This window comes from Podarcis pityusensis (genome assembly GCF_964106645.2).
Source record: "Podarcis pityusensis genome assembly, chromosome: 5".
Classification (NCBI taxonomy): domain Eukaryota; kingdom Metazoa; phylum Chordata; class Lepidosauria; order Squamata; family Lacertidae; genus Podarcis; species Podarcis pityusensis.
The window spans coordinates 48,208,002-48,231,745 of record NC_138032.1 but is presented as its reverse complement, the minus strand read 5'-3'; the positions used below and the strand labels follow the sequence as shown (position 1 = coordinate 48,231,745).

Sequence of the window (23,744 nt, the reverse complement as noted above, 5' to 3'; positions counted from 1 at the left end):
GATACAGCCAAAATATTCCCAATCTTCTACTAACTCGTATGCAAATTCCTTCTACACTTCTCTTTTTTTACAGCTAATCTTCTATCAACTTTGTCTGCATTGATTCTTACATTAAGGCTTTTAACCATGGCTGCAAACTAGTTTGAAGCTTAATACAGGCTAGCATTAACATTGGTGCAAACATTTCAATGTACCATAATTAGCTAAGAGTGGGAGCATGTCTGCTAATAGCACACCCCTATTAACCATGCATAAAAGAATCAGCAATTTTATGTTAGCAGTGGCCTCTTTTTCTTGCCATGCAAACCCATTTCTGTGCGTGGCAAGCTTTTAGGATGAATCAGTTAAATTATTCCAGGATTAGTTCATTGTAGAGTAATGATGCTGGCATACAATAAAACAAACTAAAGTGCACTTTAAGCAGATAACACAAAGGGCCACAGGTAGAGCTCCTCTAGGAGTAGATTAGGAGATGAACCATAGATATAGTTAAGAGTAAACGATTATGTACTTCTAGAATTGTTTAAGAAAACATGGCAAAAATCTGCTTCACAAAAGTTTATTTTGCAATACATTCTATCAGAACTGTTCGTTTTTCCAGTATTGTAGAAAAAATAGATGTTCCAGCCACCATTTGCTGAATTAATTTAAGAGCAAATCAATTGTTCCCCTGGAAAAAGATGAATACATCTTATGATCAAACTAAATTCTTAGATTCTTTAAAACAAAGAAAAAAACTTTTTTCTCCCAGCAGCAGCCAAAATAGGGTTCCAGCAGCTTAATGACCCATTCTATAAAGCTTTGTATAAACCAGTGATTTCACTATAAAAGCACTGTCATTAAAACAAAGGAGTGGCAGGCAGGCATCAATGCAAAACATGGAATGATTAGGTCAAACATATGGCACTTCCAAAATAGTAGCTTATTTTAGCAAACCTCCACAGAAAGGTTGTTACTTGTTCTGTCCCAACTATAGCTCCAGAGAAAAGAAAACTGAAGAATTTCCCTTGTGAACACAAGTTTATAAAACTGTCAGAAGGTATTTGTTCCCCAAAACAAGTGCATCTCTTAAAAAATAAATGAACTGTGCTAAGCAACTCTTACTATAGAATATATACATATATATTCCCTTAAACATCTACAGCTGCAAGAGTTTGTTCATTCAGTAGCTTTCAGCTTTCAGGCGGCCTCCATCTCCTTCACTTACAAAGCGCTTCCTTCCCCTAAAATTAAATATACAATTAGCTTTCAGTATATCCCTTAAACTTGGCCATATGAAGAGGAGGGCAGAAAGTTAATTTGCAATAAAAAATTGTAAATCACCCTCAAAGCAGTGTGGTTAGTTATATGTATGCAAATTATAGACACTTGCATTTGCTCTGTTCTATTCAAACTCTGATGGGGGCAGGGGAAGAAAGTTTGGAGAATTAAAGTGCAAGACCCAAAGCCAGGAATCTACAAAGGAGAACCGTACTCTGACATTTAAGAATAGATTGAGATTCCAGAATCGGCTCAGTTAATATCTTAGTTTTGGCGAGGGTTATGCTTCAAAATCATTTATTCTGCAGGAATCTAAGAATTCTTCAACAGGGTTATAATAAGTTACGAAAATTTATAAATAATATAAATAATTTATAAATAAATAAATTTATAAATAATAACCAGTTTCCTCTGACCCCAATCATCCTAGCAGAAGTAGAAAGAAATTAAAAGCAGCTACAGCACAGAAGAAGATTGGCAATATCTGAGAAAGCACAATGTAGCAACAGGAAGACACAAGTGAAATATCCATATAGTCTTACTCTCTCATATTTATATGCTGTTTTTCTTCAGTTGTAGAACCCAATGTGGCAAACACATAGTTCCCAGGTGGTCACCCATTCAGGAACTGACTAGAACCACACCTAATTCACTTCAACAAGGTGACTGGCCTCTTGGGCCTTCAAACCACATGCTCGGATTTAGAATGGAAGTTTGGATCAGAGATTCCAAGCTATTCTACCCCTTTAGCCAGCACCAGTCCTAAGACAGCTTGTACTACCATGCAATAAAAAAAAAAAAAGTTGCCAATCTGACTTGATTAAATTCTGTTGACAAACTAGCTAGGTTTTGCACCCCTTGGACTTAATTTGCTGCACAGCTACCTCTCTGACACAGTGATCCTTAAGTATGTACCTGGAAGGACAGAGGTCTCTCATTGGTTTGGAAATTATTCCTGCTCTAAAGCATTCCTCTACAAACCGCTCAAGCACAGAGTATGAATGTGGCACATCAAGATTAATGTCCGGGATTTCACGGTAAATTCGTTCATAGCCCTGCAACATCAAAATTAGAATAAAATTCATTATCTCAGGAATTTTCAGTATGAATTAAGTAAACTTTAAGTAAAATGTTTCTATCTAAATGGGTATGTTACCTTTAACTTTCACTTCAATATATCTAATTATATATCTTTTATATCTGTTGCCAGACTTCATACTAATTTAGTCCCCAATATCTACAGTTAAAATATTAGCAGCAGCAGACCTACATTTTTGGGGCCCTGGAGCTTAAACTGTGATGGGGGCCCTTACGCAACCAGCAATGAAGTCTGGGTAACCACTGTTGCCTTCTTCAATTGGGTTGTTCCGTGACAATTCATCACCATCATCATAACTACTACATCTCACATTTTGAATAAAATTGCTGTACTGGATTATCTCACATGTCAAAGTCACTGGTGTGAATAAAAAAATTCCTATGCCTTATAGTTTTCAAGTTATGGGAGATGAAAATTAGGGAAATGTTATATACATGCAGGATGCATCATAGAATGATTTGAGTTTTGTGACTCAAATTCGGTCTACAAAACCCAAAAATTTAAAGCAATGTTGACTAAAGTGTCTTCTAGTAGATATGCCCCTGAATATTAGGTAGCAGGTGACAATAGAGCCACCATTACTAAACTTAACAGACTACCAATCTGACTGTGTACAAGACAGATTTCTACATTCTTCCTAGATTTTCTTTTTAAAAATATCGTTGAAAACCCTCAAATTCTGTAACGAAGTCAGAATTTGTGTTCCCTGATCTAATTCTAGAGCTGTTCATTTAATGTTAATAAACAAAAATAAATGCAACCCAATCTTCTCAGCTATAAGGCTATTTAACGGGAAATGCTTGGAAATCTGTTAGGCACACTTACTCTTTTCATTTGGTCCATAGTAATGACAGCAGACCTCCAGAGGGATTTCAACAAATTAAGCATCATTTGAAAGTTTGTTTCTCCAGTTGATTCCAAAACCATCACAACTGCCTAAAATGTAAAATCAAATGAACTGAATGTTCAGGTAGAAATGGTGGGAAAGTACATATTTTAAGCAAGTAACAAACATAACTATACTGCAGAGGGAAAAGGATATTATGGAAAGCACAAAAACAAGCTTGAGAAGAGAAAATCTCTCATAATCAATAGTGTGAAAGGCATCTAGAGATTTCAAGGAATTTGATACTATACATTCCTATACTTTGCTGTTCAGGTCCATTTTTGGTAATCCCACAAAGTGTAATAGAGAACATGCTTTTGAAGCCAGTAAAAAGTATAAAAGGAAGCCAAAGGTGATATGAAAACATTCTCTTTTGAAATGAACAATAATATGCAGTATTGATATTCCCTTCATTGAAAATGAAGTAAGAGGTAGTCAATGAATTACTTAAGAAGGAACTTCAGTCTTTTTATTTACCAGGCATTTTATTAGGGAAATAAACTAGTATAAAAGGTACAGGTTATGCAGGCTACTGTACGAAGCATCTTTCTCAGCTTACAAGCAAGTGTAAAATAGTACCACCAAAGAGAAACTCTCAATAAAGCTCCTTCAACATAAAAATCATTATGCTTGTTAAAGTTTGTAACTTCAGAACTAAACTTACAATGACAGTTATAATACTATGTTGTAAAAAAAAAAAAATGTTTCAATCCTGCCTTACTTCATATACAAGTTCATGGTGAAAATGTGGTACTTCTAACTCCTGGAGACAACGTTCTGCTTCAGAAACATCTCCTGAAAGAAGGTATTCTTTCAACAGCATATCAATCTAGTAGATTAAAAATACAAAAATGTATAAGACCAGATGTTAAAAAGCTTACAATTCTGAAATCTACAATGTATTTCAATTTCTAAATTAAATGTTTACTGATGAGCACCCTCTATGGCACAGTGGTCAATGCTTTTTTGATAAATACAAAAAATATATGAATTCATTATATAATGCAGGCAAGATCCCAAAAGATAAATTATGTATTAATTATTGTAAATGAGATATAAATGAAATGGAAATGAAATATTGTTCAGTACATATGTAATCATGAATAAATAATCATGAATTTAATAATATACAATGCATTAGTAAATTACTAGAGGAAAAAACAAAGAGGCATCAGTTGCTTTGTCCAGTAGTTTACCCTACGTCTCTTCCTACTTGCACTCTCACTTTTTGTGGCAGAACAGAGGATACCACTCAATGGGGCCACTCAGAAAGTATGCAAGAAGAACAGCCAGTGGTAGTAGAATACCACTGAAAGACAGCTTGTGAGCAAGTTGAGACGACGTGGCAAAGGCACTGGGCAGCAGTTGCTCCCACCTCTGCCTTGTTCGCTTTATATGGTGCAGCAAGAAACATTAGGCCTGCTTGGAGGTGCAGGAGGAGAGTGGGAAGACCAAAAACATGTTGTCAAGGGGCCCCTTGTAACACTGAACCAGTCCTGTTAACTGGATATAAAAGTTAACCACTAATGAACAGCTGAACTTAATTACCTACCTCTTTAACAAGATGTTTTACAGACTGCTGCCCGCCTCCTGATCCCCACACATTGTCAATGCGTTTTCCACCTTTGGTCATACTCAGCAATACAGTAGCTCGATCCAGAGCAGCCCTGTGAAGAGAAAGGAGTGTTGCAAATAAAAGCAAACATATTTAAGAATCTTTACATTCACCATTAAGCCTTTAAACTACACTGTAGAAATCTGCATTAACAATGAGATGCAAGATTTATACACCAAGACTGCTATTGTAACAAAGTGCTATTGTAACAAAGTGGGGTCCGGTAACTTGTGTTCAGCATTAACTTAGGTCAAAAAGCTGTAGCTTGTTCACTACAAATCATCAATCCAATTCAAATTATTTTTCAAAGTTTTACACAGTGAATATAACAGTCACATTAGTTTATTTCCCAAAATAATCCTGCAGCAGGGAACTATTATTAGCTACTATTTAAGATATGATACATGTTTCTTGATTGAAAGGACACTACCTGCATGATGCTTCCTTGATGAATTTTCTTTAAAAATATAGTCCGTGACATAGAGTACCCTATATCCATCATACCCAGATGTTTGAGATAATTGCTTCTGTTTCTTCCATCTAAGGCTCTAGCACCTCAATATTCTAACACTTTTAGAACTGATGCCCTAAACATCCAAACTTAGCAGCTGCTGATTATTCCTTAAATTTCCATTATTTGTCTAAAGCTTTTCTCTGAATTCTGTACTTTTAGCCATTCACTGCCTTTAGGTATTAAATATTCCACAAGCTATGCAATGGAAGGAGGCAGCAGAAACATTATATCTTCATAACTTTTCAAGAAAGAGTATAAACCCCAATCTTTGATGTTTTTATTTCTTAAAAAATAATAGGTAAGCCTTCTTTAACCTGGCAAATACAAAATTTTTACTGGATTATCACCTTTAATTGCGAACCCCAGCTATGAAGGGCAATGCACTTACCGAGCCTGGACACAGTCCACAGTGCCTTTGTAACCATCTATGTAACTATTGCAAAGAATCCCATCTCCGACTGCTCTTGCAATAAATTGACCCACCAACTGCCATGAAAAAGAAATATGTCTTACAGATTAAATTTGAGATAGACACGGTATCTTTGATCAGTCACAATGTCACACGAAGCAGTAGTACACCCCCAAAATGGGAGAAGGAAGCCATACCCAAGCACCCCTGCTGTTTCCTTCTCGGGCTGGTTCAAGCAGCAGTACAGGCAGTGCTGCTACCTCAGCTGCCTACATTTCTTAATTTTACATAAACAGATGAGCCAATTACATGCAGCTACAAATGTAATACAGTGGTGCCTCACAAGACAAAATTAATTTGTTCCGCGAGTTTTGTCGTCTTGCGATTTTTTCCGTCTTGCGAAGCACGGTGTCGGGAAAGTTTTGGAAAAGCTTCAAAAATCACCAAAGTCTTTAAAAACCTCAAAAAAGGCTACCACACCGCGTTCTATGAGTTGCTCCTCGAAGTCAAGTCGCAACTGTATTAACAGTGTTAAGAAAAAGGAAACAAACTTGCAAGACGTTTCCGTCTTGCGAAGCAAGCCCATAGGGAAAATCGTCTTGCGAAGCAACTCAAAAAACCAAAAACCCTTTTGTCTTGCGAGTTTTTTGCCTTGCGAGGCATTCGTCTTGCGAGGTACCACTGTAAATAAGAATATATTGGCACAATACATAAAAGATAATACAATACATTGGGTGGTAGCAGGGAAGACAAGGAGTTCTAGGACACAGAAAGTTAAGGTACACTGTGCTGTGATGGAATTTGCATATAAATTCTAATGATTTAGTCATTAGGGGTATCAAAACTTTAGATAAAGATTTTATTGTGTACCTTTATGCCATAAAAGTACTTTAATAAATGTGAGCAACAGATGTTACCACAGAAACAAATTATAATTAGTAATAGGCAAGGCTTTTTTCAACCAGAACTCACAGCAACTCAGTTCCGTCACCTCTCAAGTGGATGTCATTGCCATTATAAGAGAACAAGGGAGACGTTCATGGTGAGTTCTGGCACCTCTTTTTCTAGAAAAATAGCACTGATAATAGGTATTTTAAACAAACCTGTGGTGCTCTGGGAGTGTCCAATACCAATTCTGGCATCTCTCTGAGAAGCCTATCAAATGATTTTTCAACGTCTTGTTTGCCAACTACTGTCCCACACAGGTCAGCAAGAAGTTTAGATGTCATTTCTCTGTGACTGGCCTTTCCCTCCAGAGCCAATGATACAGCCAACACTGGTACACTGTATTTCATTTCACCAAGATTGAGGTCTTTCAGCATCTCCTAAATATGTGGAAAGTAAAATAAGCAGTCATTTTATTTTAGTTCAAGTGCACATGAGTTTTATAGTAGAGATGAGAGGGAAAAAACAAGCAAGGAAGAATGTCTCTCTTATGGAACCAGTATAGTAAGAGAAATTCTCTAACTAATGTGTTTGCAAGTTAAGGAAACTCCTTTGACATAAGGGACAATTGTCCAATTACTGTATGTCAGAGGAGACCCACTGAAATCAATGGATGAAAGTTACTTAAATCAATTGAGTTCAATGGAACTACTGTGAAAATGACTTATTTGGGAATCACTCAGGAGCAATTTTAATTCTTACTATATTTTTGTGGAAGTAGCAGGAGAGAGGAGTTCAATCTAAATATATGGATTTTAAAGAAAGGTACCATTTCTACCTATAAAATTTACCAGTCTTTACCATGAGTGTCAACTTTCTTAGGGTTTTAGTCTTGTTTTAAATACACTGGCTTGCTTTTGTGTTTTTAACTGTTTTTATCCGATGTGTAAGGTGCCTTGAGACTGTTGTTTAGAAGGCAATTAATGAATCAGTGATAATAATAAATAAAAATTATTACTAGATGCCATCAAACTAATCTGCAACCAACAGACCCACATTTCATAATCTAATAAAAGTCTGTGTTTATGCCACTAATTATTATAAAAGACAGAAATTGTAAAAGTAACATAATTATTATTATTATTATTATTATTATTATTATTATTAATTATTTGTACCCTGCCCATCTGGCCGGGCTTCCCCAGCCACTCTGGGCGGCTTCCAAAAAAAAATATTAAAATACTCTAATACATCAAACATTAAAAGCTTCCCTGAACAGGGCTGCCTTCAGATGTCTTCTAAAAGTCTGGTAGTTGTTGTTCTCTTTGACATGTGGTGGGAGGGCGTTTCACAGGGAGGGCGCCACTACAGAGAAGGCCCTCTGCCTGGTTCCCTGTTACTTGGCTTCTCTTAGTGAGGGAACCGCCAGAAGGCTCTCGGCGCTGGACCTCAGTGTCCGGGTAGAACGATGGGGGTGGAGACGCTCCTTCAGGTATACAGGGCCGAGGCCGTTTAGGGCTTTAAAGGTCAGCACCAATACTTTGAATTGTGCTCGGAAACGTACTGGGAGCCAATGTAGGTCTTTTAAGACCGGTGTTATGTGGTCTCGGCGGCCGCTCCCAGTCACCAGTCTAGCTGCCGCGTTCTGGATTAGTTGTAGTTTCCGAGTCACCTTCAAAGGTAGCCCCATGTAGAGCGCATTGCAGTAGTCCAAGTGGGAGATAACCAGAGCATGCACCACTCTGGCGAAGCAGTCTGCAGGCAGATAGGGTCTCAGCCTGCGTACCAGATGGAGCTGGTAAACAGCTGCCCTGGACACAGATTTGACCTGTGCCTCCATGGACAGCTGCGAGTCCAAAATGACTCCCAGGCTGCGCAGCCTCCATGGACAGCTGCGAGTCCAAAATGACTCCCAGGCTGCGCACCTGGTCCTTCAGGGGCACAGTTACCCCATTCAGGACCAGGGAATCCTCCACACCTGCCCGCCTCCTGTCCCCCAGAAACAGTACTTCTGTCTTGTCAGGATTCAACCTCAATCTGTTAGCCGCCATCCAACCTCCAACCACCTCCAGGCACTCACACAGGACCTTCACTGCCTTCACTGGTTCTGATTTGAAAGAGAGGTAGAGCTGGGTATCATCCGCATACTGATGAACACCCAGCCCAAACCCCCTGATGATCTCTCCCAGCGGCTGCATATAGATGTTGAAAAGCATGGGGGAGAGGACAGAACCCTGACGCACCCCACAAGTGAGAGCCCAGGGGTCTGAACACTCATCCCCCACCACCACTTTCTGAACACGGCCCAGGAGAAAGGAGCGGAACCACTGTATGACAGTGCCCCCAGCTCCCAGCCCCTCAAGACGGTCCAGAAGGATTTTATGGTTGATGGTTAAGGACCTAAGTACCCCACTCTTGAAAGAACTATTTTAAATCTCATTAATCACTGCTTGTAATTTCCAAAATATAAGCCATGAGACATACCGCAACTTCATTAGTATCCCCATGTTCAAAATATTCCTGGATTATTGGAGTTAGCGTTTTCTCAAATGCTCTTTCTTCCAAAGGTGGAACTACTGTTTCATAGACACAGTTATCCTGCTTTAAACAAAGATGCAACAAATTTAATAAAACAAAATTTATATTGGGGAGGCTCAGAACAATTCAGTTTTAGAACATAGTTCCCCATAAATTTTCACAGGCTTTCCATTCATAATCCCTTTAATACTGTCAGTCAGGCTTCTATGAGTAATGGCTTTGTTCTCTTCAGTTGCTGCCATCAGTTTCAACTACTCTATAACACCAAGAAGGAAGAGGTAAGCTGTTGAACTAATCCAAAAATGGAGAAATGCAGCTATAGCTGAAGATTGAGATGAAAAACAGCTCACAGTGTGTTCTTCAGCCACACTTCAATTCCACCTTCACAATTTATCTGTCAGGTGAGCAGAACAGCACAGCAAATGCTGCTTTAAACCCCTATGTTTTGCTCCTTCCCGGTCTCTGATTCTATCACTGGGCCACTGCTGTTTTCTCCTCCTCTAGGAGCTGTTAACTAAGCACAGAATTAAATGTCTATGGCTAAATAGAGTTGAGATGGACTTTATGCCCAATTTCTGTTTTTATCAAGACTAGAAAGAGTCAGTGAAAAACACAGACTACTTACATCATCAGTTTTTGATGAAATAACTGTTCAGGGGTGGGGCACTCATCAGATGAGGAAACTAACCATTTTCCTTACCTGAGCATCATCATAGTTGGGATCTTTAATGTCTACTTCCTCCAAATCATACACTTGCCCAGGTTTTCCCCAAACACCTTTGCCTCCTGATCCACCTGAAAAATTTTAACAGCAAAGATGAGAACCAGACTACAAGTCAGTGTTATTTTTTGTCTTATTACTGCACTCTAACCTTTCATAGAAATCTAGTTTTCAAATTCACATGAAAGGCTCACAGAAACTGAACAGCAAAGCTGACACTGTTCACTATCTTCCTAATATGAACAAGACAGGAGACAATCATTTTTAATCAGGCTAAATAGAACAGCATAAGCTATCTGCAGCAGTCATTATCAAGTCTCCAAGTATTTGTGTTTGTTTTATTTAATTAACAATGTTCATATTAAAATTATGAACCTTAAAATTTCAGAGTTCTAAATTAGAAAAGTATTATACATGCAGATATAAACTATGCAGATCTCTACTGTGTCTATATTCTTGTTGCTATCAAATTAATGTAAAACAAAACATTTAGGAATAAGTACAAAATGAAGATCAATCTAAACCTAGATAAACTCTCAATAGGTTATTTCTGTTTGCTGTGAATTCAAAACACACCAACCTTTCTTGGGTAGACCCCTTCCCTTTCCAGAACGAGATCGCCTATCCAGATGCTTTCCCTTTGGACTTGTTGGTACTATGACTCCATTCTTCAGTGCTTCCCCATTATCACTCACTGAATCTCCTCTTCCAGAGTCTCTAGAAGAGTTTTTTCTCAGTCTCCTCTTTGCTCTGGCATTGATCTTAGCTTCATTAATAGACGTTACAGCGTTCCAGTTACCATTGATTTCAGGTTTTATTTCCTCAGTTCCACCATTTTCTTCATCACCGGAAAATGGAGTATCACTCAGATTATCCAGTTCTCAAAAACAAAGATACAGGAAGGTTTAGCTATTGGCAAGTAATTTTAAAATCACACAAATTTCCAACATGGTAAAAGTTCCAACGCCATTCTAAGCATCGTGCAAAAAAAATAAAAAAAAAATAATAAAAAGTTTTTAACAATCCTTGACAGATTTAGTTCTTGCAGCTCTCCTGCAAAAGTGACAAACTAATTATTGGGTGAGAACAAGAAGAAATGTTTCAGGGGCATTTGGTGGAGGAGGAAGAATCAGTTGACAAAAGCTAACATGGTATTATAGTCACAGTGGGATATATCGCAACAAAATTGTAGTTTACCTATTGCAAATTATATTCATGAAGGGTTTGTTTAATGATGTGGCTGAAGTACAGCCCCACTTTTATATTTGTAAGCCACATTCATATGTATAACAGTGGACAGCTTATGACATGTCTTTTTCATCAAGCCTACAGGTGTCTGTGTCTTAAATGTATTTTTGTGTTTCTTGTGCTTGCAGTGCTATACAGATGCGAGATTTATACAAAAGCTTTGATTTTTAAATTGTTTTGTTTATTCACTGTGATTTGAACAATTACTATACAAATATGGAAAGGTGGAATATATATTTTTAATAAAGACATTAGAATTTTTTGGGGGGCCTTGATTATTGTACAGTAGTTTCTTTACACAGGAATATGTATTTTCCAAAAGTAAAAAAAAACAAGGGGATTTTTGAAAATTATAAGCGACAAAGACCTAGTTCAACTTCTTATAACAATGCAACATGCAAATCCAAGAGCATATGGAATGGGATACTGTAAAAGTAGAACAACAAAGTCATTAACAAACCCAGTAGCATATCTCAGAGCTTAAATAAGTACAGGTATTAGGAACAATTTTCTCAATTTAAAAAACTTTGTTTAGTTATGTGTTCCATTCTATAATGGAAATGCATTTTGCAGCGTTTCAAGCATCAAAGACCGCAAATGAATTGGGCTGATTCCTTACCTGTCAAGTTGATGTTGTATGTCTGCTCATTTCCTATTTCCATAGCTGTTTTACAGTAACTGAACCAAACGCAAAAAATTGTTTAATATTGTTGTTTCAGACCTAAACACAAAAATAGAACCTTTTAGTGCAATTAGAACTATAGAAACTGTAGCTGTACAGTGTGCTTTCTTTGATAAAATTGTAACACACAATATTTTGTAAACATTAAACCTTATGCAAATTTTCTATTATTTTTATTATTGAAATTGAATAGCCAAGTTATTCTCTTGTTCCAAAGACTTCTCTTAAGCTTAGGATTTGTAAATTCCTACAAGCAGAAGTTTGGCAGGAATCATCCCTCCCTTCTATCAGACATTTTTTGGAAAACTATACTATTTAGATGGGCCTTTGTAATATGAATTTTCTTTTTTAACCCACTCAGTATTTGTTTTTATGCATATTTTTGTTGATTTTATTCTCATACCTATACTGCCTTGAAATGCTTTTATAGACTATAAATACATAATAATTTATTTTTTTTTACTTCATTTATCCGAACAACCCATAATCATTATTTCCACTTTGCAGTGGAACAACAGAAAGTTGCTTGTTTGCCATCCAAGTTCAGGACTGAGGTATAAATTTAATTAAGACTAGCATTTTTATTTATCTAGTGAGTGTGTGAGTGTTTGCATCTATGTATTTATATACCTATGTACATCAACAAAATAGAAATTATTTAGGCTGCAAGTCTTACTACCATGTTTTAATATTTATATAGCACCAGTTCTGCTTAGGTATTTTGTAGGGATAGCACCTGTTTTTTGGTAATTGTTCCATTGTTTTATCAGTCCTGTCAAAATACCATGCAGATCAAACAACAAAAAAGATACTTTATTTGTATTTATTCTTTCACTCTAAGAACAGATCACCACCTTCTGGGAATTCCTGTTGCTCTCTGTTCACCTCCAACCTGCAGCTCATCCAGTGTTTTACCCCATGGTAGTACTCTCAAATAAGTTGGCATCATCCAAATCTAATCACATTTGTTTTAGATAGCATAGCTACAACACTTTCACTAGAGGGAAAGCATGCAGATAATCCTAACAGATCTTATATCTTGCATCACAATTTTTACCTGTGTAGCTTTCATTAAACATTCAGCAGTCTCATTTGTGTTCCCAGGCAGTATCTGCCCCAAGTTTTTTTTCCTCCTTCCCCCACCTTTTATCTAGCAAACACTATGCATTGTTGAGTGGTGAGATTATGACATCAGGTCTTTCACATCATACCTCATAGCAAAGAGTTTTTCAACATTACCTTAGCCAATCATTCAGAAGTTTGCAATGTTCTGAAGCACTTTCCTTTCGATAGAAGAGTTTCCTCAGATCTCTCAAAAGGCAGAAGATTGGAGAGTTGATTTATTAGCTTGTAAGGTTAATTTCAGTCCTCTTGGTAGAGTATTCCATTACATGCATCAACTCTCCTTCAAATCCAAAGGAAAAGCACAATGTTTATATAGAAAAATGTACGATAATTTAACATTGGAATTATGTATCTTCAGTATCTTGCAGATATGCAAATGTACAACTCTTTATGAAATTAAAATAATTTCTAAGTGACAGCATGGGTAGGGAGTGGCAAGCAAACCAAAACTCTCCCCACACATCTCTTAGGACAGCAGAATGAGACAATGCTGAATCCTTGGGGGGCATCCTTGTTCTAGATAGTAACCCACTAGTTCAAAACCACAGAATTAACTTCTAATTTAACAGCATAACCACACACAAATGTTGTAAAAGTACTACATACCAACACCATGAGGTGTGGTGCTGCAGCATAAACAAATTAACTCTAACACAAGGGTAAATGGGATGTGTAGGACAGGAACAAAACAAAATTTATTAAGAAGAAAACTCTTCTCACTTCTGTTACATGCCTGGAAACTACTGGCCTGGAAATCCACAAGTCGTCAGACTGCACAAATACAGGTCTGCCACATACTGCAAGCCATGCTTGCTAAACCATCCTGGTTTTGTGGCAACTGTGAGCCTGAGGCTACAAGAACAGCAAAATTAATGAAGTATCTGATGAGACGCAGTTCATGATTGCTATTACACATACACTCCATCTGGCAATGAACCACTGGCATGTTCTCTAAAAGTACAGAATTTTTTGAAGGCCCGAAGTCTATAATATGGAAAACCTGCCTCCTGCAGATGACTTCCTGTGTTCAACTTGTTTGACACACACTTTAAAAATAAGAAAGGGAAGTGGTTGTATGGTTAGTTGATCTTTTTAAAGTTTTCAAGCAACATCTGTTGCTAGACCTTTAAATGGTAAAGGAAACTGTGGTTTAGAAGGCATTTCATTTTTTATCTTACAGCACTTAGAATGTTGTAGTTCCTCTATGGCGTTTCTGAACGGCAGGCAACACACATTAAATCATTATTCTCAACAACAAAAATAGTCCTGTAGCTCTAAAGTACTGAAAGGGTATGTGGTAGCAGACTACTCACCCAATCAATTTGTTTATCCTGAATGCCAAATTAAATTAATCCAGATTACCAAATAATATAAACATAATCCAAATTAAGTAAAGAGGGTCAATATGGTCGTGAAAAGTCTTTTGTTAATCATTAAATGCTTTATTGAAGATGTTTCCATGTGAAAAAACTGGCCTGGTTCAGATGTAATGGGGAAATGGTTTTCCACTACAATATTAAACTGCACCATACCTCAGGTTTATGTATTTTCTCCTCTCTGAAGGAACTTCAGTGTAAAACTAGTCACAGTTCCCTGACATCCAAATTTAAGGAGCTATTGTTTCTTTACCCTATAGTTAGTAACAACAAACCAGAAAAACATGGTTTCAAATCATAGCTTGTTCTCTCACTTTAACTTTAAACAGACCACAGACAGGGAATAGTGGTAAGTTTAAATTCAAAGGCAAAATCTTTCTGTCTCCTTTTCTGGATGGGAGAATGAAGTGTGGTGGGCCTCAAGCTTGCTATAATTTATTTTCAAAACAGGAAGCTATGGTTTGCTGTTATGTCTGAATCACACCATTGTATCCTGAAAAGCAACTTGTTTACAGGGGCTTCATTTATTTGAACTTCATTAAACTTGTACACATCAAGGACTAATCATTCCAATAAAATAGAATAGACACTCATAACATTGTTATACTTTTTGTGGTCACTCAAATTGTAAGTAGACTAAGGTATGCTGAAGCCTTAAATTCAAATGCCAAAGCTTGACTAATGAACCCTAATAAGTGTGTCTTTAGATAGTGCTGACAAAGTGGCATAGTAAACAACTACAAAGTGAGGTAATGCTCTCATTCTTCAGAAGACAATTTTGGCAATGAAATATTATGGATTCTGTAATATTAAACTTCCAAGTCCAGTGAGTCCCTTATTATTGCATTTCACAGAAGGGGATATTCCGATGCTTAACCAGATTCAGAAGGATAAGCATTTAGCAGCAAAAGTAAACGTAACGGGGTATCTTTTTGAGAAATACAGAGAACTATAACAATATCTATACTGATATCCAGTTGTCCCAAGAACAAGTTGGGGGAAATCAGTGCACATAAACTGATATAATCCAGTGGAAGGAGTGTTGTACAAAAATTAGTGCAACTTCATCCTGACCCCAAAAGCATTAAAATGCAGGATCAACCATCTAGCCTGCTGAGATGCAAGCTGGCAGGTAAGTGAATCGGCATTTGATGCATAAGGCAGGACAATGGTGGTTTTCAAACATCAATTAACCATTTCGACATTGATTTGCCTGCCACAAACCCCTTGTGTGCAGCAGAGAGTTCTGGGGCATGTTACAAGGTGCACATTCAAGGACTTAGGTCTACGCTGGTTTTCACTTTTGCTCCACAAAGAGCATAGCCGCTAGGGCCCCCCCTCAGTGCTCCCCAGCAGTTACACATTAGGAGGCGAGGCCAGCAGTGGAAGGCAAACTGCCTTTTGCGTGGAAACCCAACTGCCACCCTTGAAATCAACACCCGGCCTCAAAATAAAAATGCTTTCAAAGAGCAGCAGGATTTTCCTGAGCACGGTCTTCACATCACGGAGAAAGCCCTTCCTGAGGGAAAGAATATACTCCTGAGGTAAAACGATGGGAAGCCCCAATAAATGATACGGCCTGTACTCAGCATAACAGCAGCTCTCCCCTCCCTTTTAATACACGGGAAGCGGCACTAGGCCAAGCCAGGCTGTTCGTCCATCTAGCCCAGCGCTGTCTACGGAGAGCGTTATCGGTCGTGTGAGGCCAGTTCATGAGCTAAGGTAGGGCAGGGCGGCCAATACACCGGCCAAATGACGGGCGTAAGGGAGGCGGAAAGGCGAGGAAATGGGCCCCCTTCCTCCTTCTCCTGAGGAGTCGGCAGACACGTACGTCCCTCTCCGCTCGGCGTCGCGAAAGGTGGGAGGGCACAGCCCTAACGGGAGACCCCCCATTCCCGTGCTCACGTTTCTGGGGCCGGGGTGGGGGTGGGGACATTACCGTAGGCGGCGGCCCCGGAGCTGCGCCACACGGTGTTTGTTTTTGTTCTGCCCAGCAACACGGCCACGAGCGGCCGATCCTGATTGGCTCAGCCTCGCCCTGGGGCCCGCGACAGCCAATGGAAAAAGGGACTCCGAGAGGGCGGTACAGGGGAGCGTTCAAAACAAAAAACCAGTTGGAAAACAAATGAGTTATGAGTGTCAAAATGGAGGGGACGGGAAAGGGCGTGTGACGTGACGCGACGAGTGGGTGAGACCATCGAAAATCCAGGTGGGGGGGAGGGTGGGGGAAGTATCTTTAGCCAAGGGGCGACAGAGGAAGCCATAGAGCTGCCTCACTGTAGCCTGGAGATTTGCCCACTCAACATTTTCTGCTTGGGGCTGATAAAAAGGTGTGGTGGAGGGCTCTCGCTTCTTTGGCTCCCAGCCATGTATCAAATAAAACTCCAGTTCTTCCCAGAAGCTATGATGTTATAGAGAAGAGCATGGCCTAGAGATTTGTTTATTAAATTTTATCCTCGAGCTTCCATATGTTTACTTTCAAGGAAGTCCCATTATTGGGGCTTACAGGTAAAGGTGCAAATTGTTATGCTTAAAGTTGGAGGAGCTCAGACTTTCACACCTACCACATGAGAAGAAATTAAGGAGGTGGCACTTACCGGTACCCAGTAAAGAGCTGCTATGATGAGAAAGAATGCATTTTTTAAAAAAGCATTTGTGTCAGCTCCATGACAGCCTGAAAAAGGTTGTCAACCCTATACCACACATTTCAAAACACTTTTAGGCTGCACTGCTCACTAACTAGGAAGTAATTTTCATTGCACTTAATGAGAGATACTTTACTCCTGAGTGAGGGTGGTGTAAAGGTTAGAGTATTAAACTAGGTCCTGGGAGACCAGGGTTCCAATCCTCACTCAGCTGGGTGACGTTAGGTCAGTCACTGTTTTTCATTCTAACCTACCTCACAGGTTTCCTGTGTGAGGAACTTAGAGAAAAAATGGGATACAAATGTAATAATAAATACTGTTAAAAATGCACAGGATTGTGCAGTTAGTAAAATCAAGTGAACTTGTTCTATCAAGGAACACAGGGCATTGCCTTAGATAATGTGTCTCAAGCTGTCAAGGTCATTCTGTATTTGGCCCTTTGTTATCTTCATGCTATTGTCTGATGTCTGAAACAAGAACCTTTTGCCTCTTTTTCCTCTCCTTGCTGTTCCTGCCCCAAGCAAATCATGAAGGCCCTTTGATGTTTGAAGTTTACTAAGCCAGCACAAGGCTGTGGTTGGGAAGATGCCTGTTCTTGAAGTTTCGAACAACTGATTCACTACTGCAGTCTTCAGAGTCAGTACTAAGAAATGAAACTGATCCTACAAAATTCTATTTATGTTAAGCTTGCATAAAAAAATGCAAAGGTCACAAAATTGCAAGTAAACGAGTTAAATCCTATGCAGTCAGAGTCTCTGAAATGGCTGGCTTAAGCGGTTTGAAGATTGATATGTGCACACAGCTTATGATTAACCAACCTCCACCCTCTCAAAAAGACCTTTTCTTGACCTTACAGACACAGCTTAATTTATTTTCTTAAAGTATACTCAGAGCCTCCCTATTAATTACATACTGTGCATAACACTGAATGCTGTACAGCCGTACTTAATTAGAAGGCTTAATGCTAATGTTGTTATGAAATATTATTACTCTTAGATATTCAATGCAAGACAAGCTGATATACATCACTGATTCTCCCAGGATGCCACATCCCAGAGCTCTTTTAAGGACAAGATTATATATGGTGTAGTCCCATTCTGTGACTGCATTTCTCCTCTGTAAGTAAATGTATCAATCTGTCTATAGATGAACCCCCTTGAGTACAGGGCAGTTTAAATGTAAGGTTCTGAACTGTAATAGCACAAGCTTCAATATAAACTTATTTAAGTAGTTAAGAGCTATACAAGAATTAAAAGGCTAGTCTTGTTACTACCGGTTCTTAACGCAAGTCAGTAATTGTCTGTATGTCAACATGCAACGCATACCTAACCTGTAATGTAAACATCTGGGAATCTGCTTAAGTACATGAGTAACATATTTACTGTGTTTATGCAGATTCCCAGATGTAGTTTGGAAAGAGGTAATGACGCCACTCTAATGGCTTAATTATAAATGCACACCGACAACAGTTTGAGATCCGCAAGTCACTTCCTGATTTGTCTTTGAAATATTTTGAAGCACAAGCACCCAAGTTGTAACCTATAAGCATTCAATAACGAAGCACTGCTAGGTTTTACCTCACAGGCCTCTTTTGCCTTTAGAGCTATATGACAGGCAGAAATTTACCATGTGAACATTTACCTAGCAAGCAGATCCACCGATGCCAGAATTTGCTTCCGCCAGGCAGAATCTCCACAAATCAAAAGTTGGTATCCTTCCTAACAACAAATAGAATATCATCCCACCACCTCTTCACATCCAGCCATTCCCTGGAATCATTTAAGCAGACAAATCCTCTAGCTATAGAAAATAATTGCTACATGGCATATGTTAAACCACTGGTGCTGAGCTTTTTAAACTGTGCTAGCATTTTTGTTTTTTTAAAAAATATGAGATTGCACTAAAATACACTGCCCTGCCTCTGCTGCACCTTCCTGTTTTTATCCAGGGGTATTGCAGAATCCATTACCCATACCACAGGTTGGAACTATATCCTAAAAGCAGAAGAAGAGCCTTTCTGGGTCAGCCTTTCTGGGTCCACAAGCAGGGCACGAACACGGTCTCAGGTGATTCACTGAAACTGGTATTCACTGGCCTACCACCTACAATAATAGCCACTGGTAGCCTTATTCTCCAAGTGTGGCCATCACTAGATTCTGTGGCAGTGAGCAATCAGAAAGGGGGGAAATGCTGCAAAATGATAGTTTCTATTGATGCACAAATTTGTATCACTCATTAAAGTCTCACCATTAAGAAAAATTAGGAGGCAAGAATATTGCTGTCATGATCCAGGAGAAGCATATTTTCAAATACCTGTCTCCACATTGCCCTAAACACTCCACTGCCCTAGTTCCCACAAGGTGTCCTTTGAAGCGTTGCATAAAACTCTGTAAAGAGTCTAAATTGTAATTTAGTAGCTGAGCAATTATGAGAGGCTGAAACCTGGCTTATTGTTTCTCAAAGAATCACAAAACCATGCTGTCTGAAAGAACCAAAGCTACTCTCTAGTCAGTTTCCTTCTTCAAATCCAAAGCCATCTAACCACAATGACCCAAGCATAAATAAAGGATATCTTAGAAATATCGCACTCCAACTAGGCAAATAGCACTGCACCACATGACTCCAGCAAACCAAATGCCAAGCCACGTGTTGCAGGAAAAGCAAAACACCATCAAAGTCGCTAGCCAATCAGACCTGGGGAAAACATTCCTTCCCAATCAGGCAATGAAGATAAGCGAAACCTATTGGCAAGTCTCTGGAAGAGAGGTTGCACTGGCCAATTGCAACTGTGCTACGCAGCGTCCCACCTCCAAGTTAGGGAGTTTACTGGTTCTCTCGACTTACCTGCAAATTATGCCATCTAAACCCCAATGTCGTCGCCACGCACTTCACAATGCCACTAGCCCCTAACTGAAGCACTGAAAATGAATCCGAAGGCACCCTGCATAAGTTTATCGAAGCCTCCATTAAACTAGGTGGGAAGTCTAGATGCATCTAAACAAGCCCAAGTAGTAGCCAGAAAAGATCACAAAAGCAGCGACCTTCAAAAAACCGAATAAAAGACCATTGACATATAATAGCAGCACTTCATTTTCCCCACCACAATCCTACTTAAAGCAACTGGGCGCATCTGCAGCAAGGCACACACCATTCCACTGCACGCTTACCTAGGAGCATGCCCCCTTGGACGCCATTGGGCTAATTTCCGAAATGACTTGCTACAGGACCCAGGTGAAAAGCCCCGCTGACAACACCTTCGATTCTATGCACTTTGTACGAAAGGGGCTTCCTTCCGAGGAAAGATGCAAAGGTTCGGGTTACATGCCGCCCACAGATTGCAGTCTTATGCCCATTTTCTCGCTTGCAAAATCTATGAACACAATGGAATTTATGTCCCAGAACTGCACAGGATCGGCAAAAAGTGCAGTCTAAGGAAACACACCCTTGTCTGGAGCAAAAGTTCATTGCATACAGTGGAACTTATTTTCGAAAAGGCATGCATAAAATCGGGGTGCAGTATGACGAAACACTAACAAAAAAAAAGCCAGCAATCATAAAATTATTATTTCCCTTTCCCAACCGTTATAGCCAAAATGTATTATCAATTCGCTTTTTTAAAAAATGGAGCCGAACTCGATTGCCGAGAAGCCGTTTAGGAACAGCTCCTTTTGCTCAGATACGGGGATTTCCGCTCACAGTTTTGCACCGAGCTCGCACGCCGCTTGCTTTGCATCTCTGGATTCTTTTCAGTAGCAAATGACAACGAGAGGCAAAGACCTAGCAGCCTAAACCAACAGCTACTTAACGAATGAAAATGTGAGAAAGTCACCCTTTTCCTCCTCTTGCTTTTACCCAGAAGCTGTTGATCATAAAACTCTGGCCCACAAACTCTCACTCTCTCGCCTAGTTTTCTCCTCGGCAGATCAGCACCAGATTTTTCCACTCGCGACTGTTTTCAAACAGCCCTTTACTTCCCCCCACGTTTTAAGGTGGCGGGGTAGTCCCGCCTACGGAGCGCAAGGAGGAAAGCTATTGGACGAGGTTGCCCGCACAATTGGAATAGTGGGCCTTCCCACCCGAGAAGGGCGGGTGTTTGTGAGACTTTTTTTCCGGGGTTCTCCGAAGCTCCTTTAACAGCCATTTTTCACTGGCGCAGATGATTTTGCTTAGAGGCGTTCCGTCGATTTCGGCCTGTTGGCAACGCTAGTTTGCTTTTGAGATTCCTTTAATGCTGCAGTCTTTTACATGCCGATTCAGTCCAACGTCAGAATTTATCAGTTGCAAATCTTCCAAAGAGAGTTAACATGCCAATGGATCAGCTTCGTTACTTTCTTAAATTTTTTGATTGCATTGCAGTTATAATCTCACAAAACATTTTTACAGTGGTGGGAGGGCATACACTAATCTTTGAATATTCCCCTAATATTCTGCTGCGTGCAAAAGTAATGACTTCGACAGTACATTTATTGGGAAGGAAATCTCCCGCGAGCCTTGCTGGGTAGTGATTAGACAGCCACGATTGCCTTGCAAACCTTGGTCTTGAACCTACTTGCAGCTCGATCTTGATCATATTTGCACATAAGCGAGTGCCGCTGATTTCAATGAAAAGCTTCCCTGAATGCTAAGGAGTGCAACAAATTAAGCTGAAAAATGGAGGAACTGCACGCATACCCGAAAGCGACGGGTGGGCGTGCCTGGGTGGTTACGGAAGAAACAGGAACATGCTGGCTTCCCAAAAGGATGGAAGGGGGAAACGGAAATTTGACTTACTAAGGCTTTCTGCGTGTAGATGCTGCAGGAAAACGTTCCTGCTGAGGACCACGCCTCCTACTGGAAGGTTTTTGCCTTCTTTCCAGTAGGAGGAGTCAATCCTCTATATAAACAAGGGATGAATCCACCGTCACTTGAAAATCGCTAAGGTTAGTGGCAGACAATTTAAGGATGTTTCTGCCTCTTGTTTAGCAAATGTAATGCACTGCGCTAGATGCTACATGTGAAATTTCAATACATTTAAAAATCAATAGGAATATCTATGTGAAAAATGCAACTAATGTATTTCTAGCTCAATGGACGTTCTTTGCACACATGCCAGAGACCACTGGACTGAAGCTCAAGGCTCACTGGTGTCTGTGGACCACAGTTTGCGAACTCTGCAGGGTGGCAATTCAGAAACCAGTGTCCCACCCTGTATTATGGAATAGTATCTGATTATGGGCATTATGGGCCATGTGGGGTGGGAGCAAAGTAGCTGGTGAGCTGCCTGTAGTGACATTTACACTATGAAAAGCAGAATTTGTGAATGGTGGTCGTGTACGCTAACCCAAGAAGATTCCCACATTAAAAGGCAGATGTGATACTACGGTGTGTAAATCAACAGAGCTGAATAATATATCCCAAGTTTTCAGCCAGGTGATACTCTTTAAAATATATGCTGAATATAAGAGAAGGAAGAGGGGCCCAGGGTGTTTTGCAATATTTTTATAACAGAGCCAGACATGTCTTCTGGGATCACAAGTCATTTGTTTTTCTGTCCATTCTTGCTGCAACAAGACATGCACTTTGGAAGCACTCCACCTACCAAGAGCAGCGCAAGAGAAAGTGCACCATGATCTGACTGAGCCAGAATGAATTCTCCACAGAGAGAAACAAACAACGCTGAACAGACTTTGCTTCAGCATGAAGGAGTCACATGCCTGGTTTCCCAGCTACACCCACAAGTTTGTACTATTGGAGGCTATTATTATTTTTACTGCTGCTGCTGCTATTACTACATACTAACAGAAATCTCAGTTACCAGAGTGTGGTTGCATAAGTAACCAAGACATCAGCACCCAGATACAAGGAGGCAGCACTGGTATGCGCAGGATAACCCAGTGGTTCACAGAAGCTACTCCCCCCCCCCCAAAAAAAAATCCTTTAGGGGAGGGAAAAACCTAAAAGAGGAGAGACCAAAAACTGGGAATATTTAGAAGGCATGGAATGCTGACTGGCTGCGGAGAGGGGATGAGAAACCAGGAATGGGGCAAGGGAATAGCTTTAACACTTAACAGTGAGTGCGCCACGCTGCACCATTTTTTTGTAGGTCCCACTTGTTATCATAATATTTAACATTTGCATAGTGCTTTCAAATATTCAGAGTGCTCCTCATGCATTATCTAGTTATAATCCTTACAACAACCCTGCAAAGTGAAGTGAGGATTATTTCCCCCCCACAGAGCAGATGGGGGGCAGTGGCTGAGAGAAAACAGCTTGCCTAAGGCTACGTGGCCAACTAATGGCAAAGCTGTGGCCTCAACACTCCAACACTGACACCCTGATCCAGCTCTGGAGACCATCTCAGCTGTGAGTCCTGGAAGACCTGCTCCCTGTCTTGCTAGGCTTTTCCTACCTGGCCTGGGAGGGCGGGGCCCTGACTGACTCCAAAAGTTGAGACTACTGAACAGATGCTAGGGCTGGGATATGGTTTAGGAAGTTGTTGTTGTGTGTGTGTGTGTGTGTGTGTGTGTGTGTTGCTGTTATTGATATTAATTTTTTTTGTAGATTTTAGATCTTATGATGATTTATGTGGAAATTGTTTCAATTTGGTTGTATACTTTGTATTTATTGTTTATGGCTATTTTTGTTATGATTGTAATTATCTTTCTCATAAGCTGCCTTGAGCATGGAAAAGAGGCATACAAATAAAATGATGCATGGATGCAGTGCTTTTTTTCCTGGGGGTACTCAAGGGTGCGCAGTACT

The 23,744-nt window shown here is 39.7% G+C and overlaps 1 protein-coding gene and 1 long non-coding RNA gene across 10 annotated transcripts; one reads left to right on the top strand and one right to left on the bottom strand.

The window, feature by feature from the left end:
* Positions 1–543: 543 nt before the first annotated feature.
* On the bottom strand, positions 544–21,004 carry PDCD4 (programmed cell death 4). 9 transcript variants are annotated; one of them, XM_081005939.1, is made up of 14 exons: positions 16,298–16,313; positions 14,515–14,612; positions 13,097–13,262; positions 11,795–11,896; positions 10,508–10,807; positions 9,907–10,001; positions 9,153–9,269; positions 6,887–7,108; positions 5,763–5,860; positions 4,798–4,912; positions 3,967–4,074; positions 3,185–3,295; positions 2,176–2,315; positions 544–1,223 (listed from the first exon to the last, which is right to left on the bottom strand). In XM_081005939.1, exons 4-14 carry the CDS (start codon positions 11,835–11,837, stop codon positions 1,163–1,165), a joined length of 1,410 nt encoding a protein of 469 aa, XP_080862065.1. In that variant the 5' UTR covers positions 11,838–11,896; positions 13,097–13,262; positions 14,515–14,612; positions 16,298–16,313; the 3' UTR covers positions 544–1,162. The 9 variants fall into 9 exon arrangements, with proteins under 9 accessions (XP_080862065.1, XP_080862062.1, XP_080862061.1 ...); XM_081005936.1 differs by lacking the exons at positions 14,515–14,612; positions 16,298–16,313 and adding an exon at positions 20,856–21,004; XM_081005935.1 differs by lacking the exons at positions 14,515–14,612; positions 16,298–16,313 and adding an exon at positions 20,833–20,989.
* LOC308477423 lies at positions 16,573–23,700 on the top strand. Its single transcript, XR_013986550.1, has 2 exons — positions 16,573–18,121; positions 22,554–23,700. It is a non-coding gene; the product is annotated as an uncharacterized lncRNA (long non-coding RNA).
* The last annotated feature ends 44 nt before the right edge of the window (positions 23,701–23,744 follow it).

Bases quoted from the DNA above. Each gene is read 5' to 3' on its own strand.
- PDCD4 (XM_081005936.1), bottom strand. From the start codon at position 11,837: ATGGAAATAGGAAATGAGCAGACATACAACATCAACTTGACAG. The intron at 10,002-10,507 runs GTTGGTGTGTTT...AAAATTTTTCAG, and splicing joins AAGGGGTCTACCCAAGAAAG to GTGGATCAGGAGGCAAAGGT. The intron at 3,296-3,966 runs GTAAGGCAGGAT...TTTACATTTTAG, and splicing joins ACCATGAACTTGTATATGAA to GCAGTTGTGATGGTTTTGGA.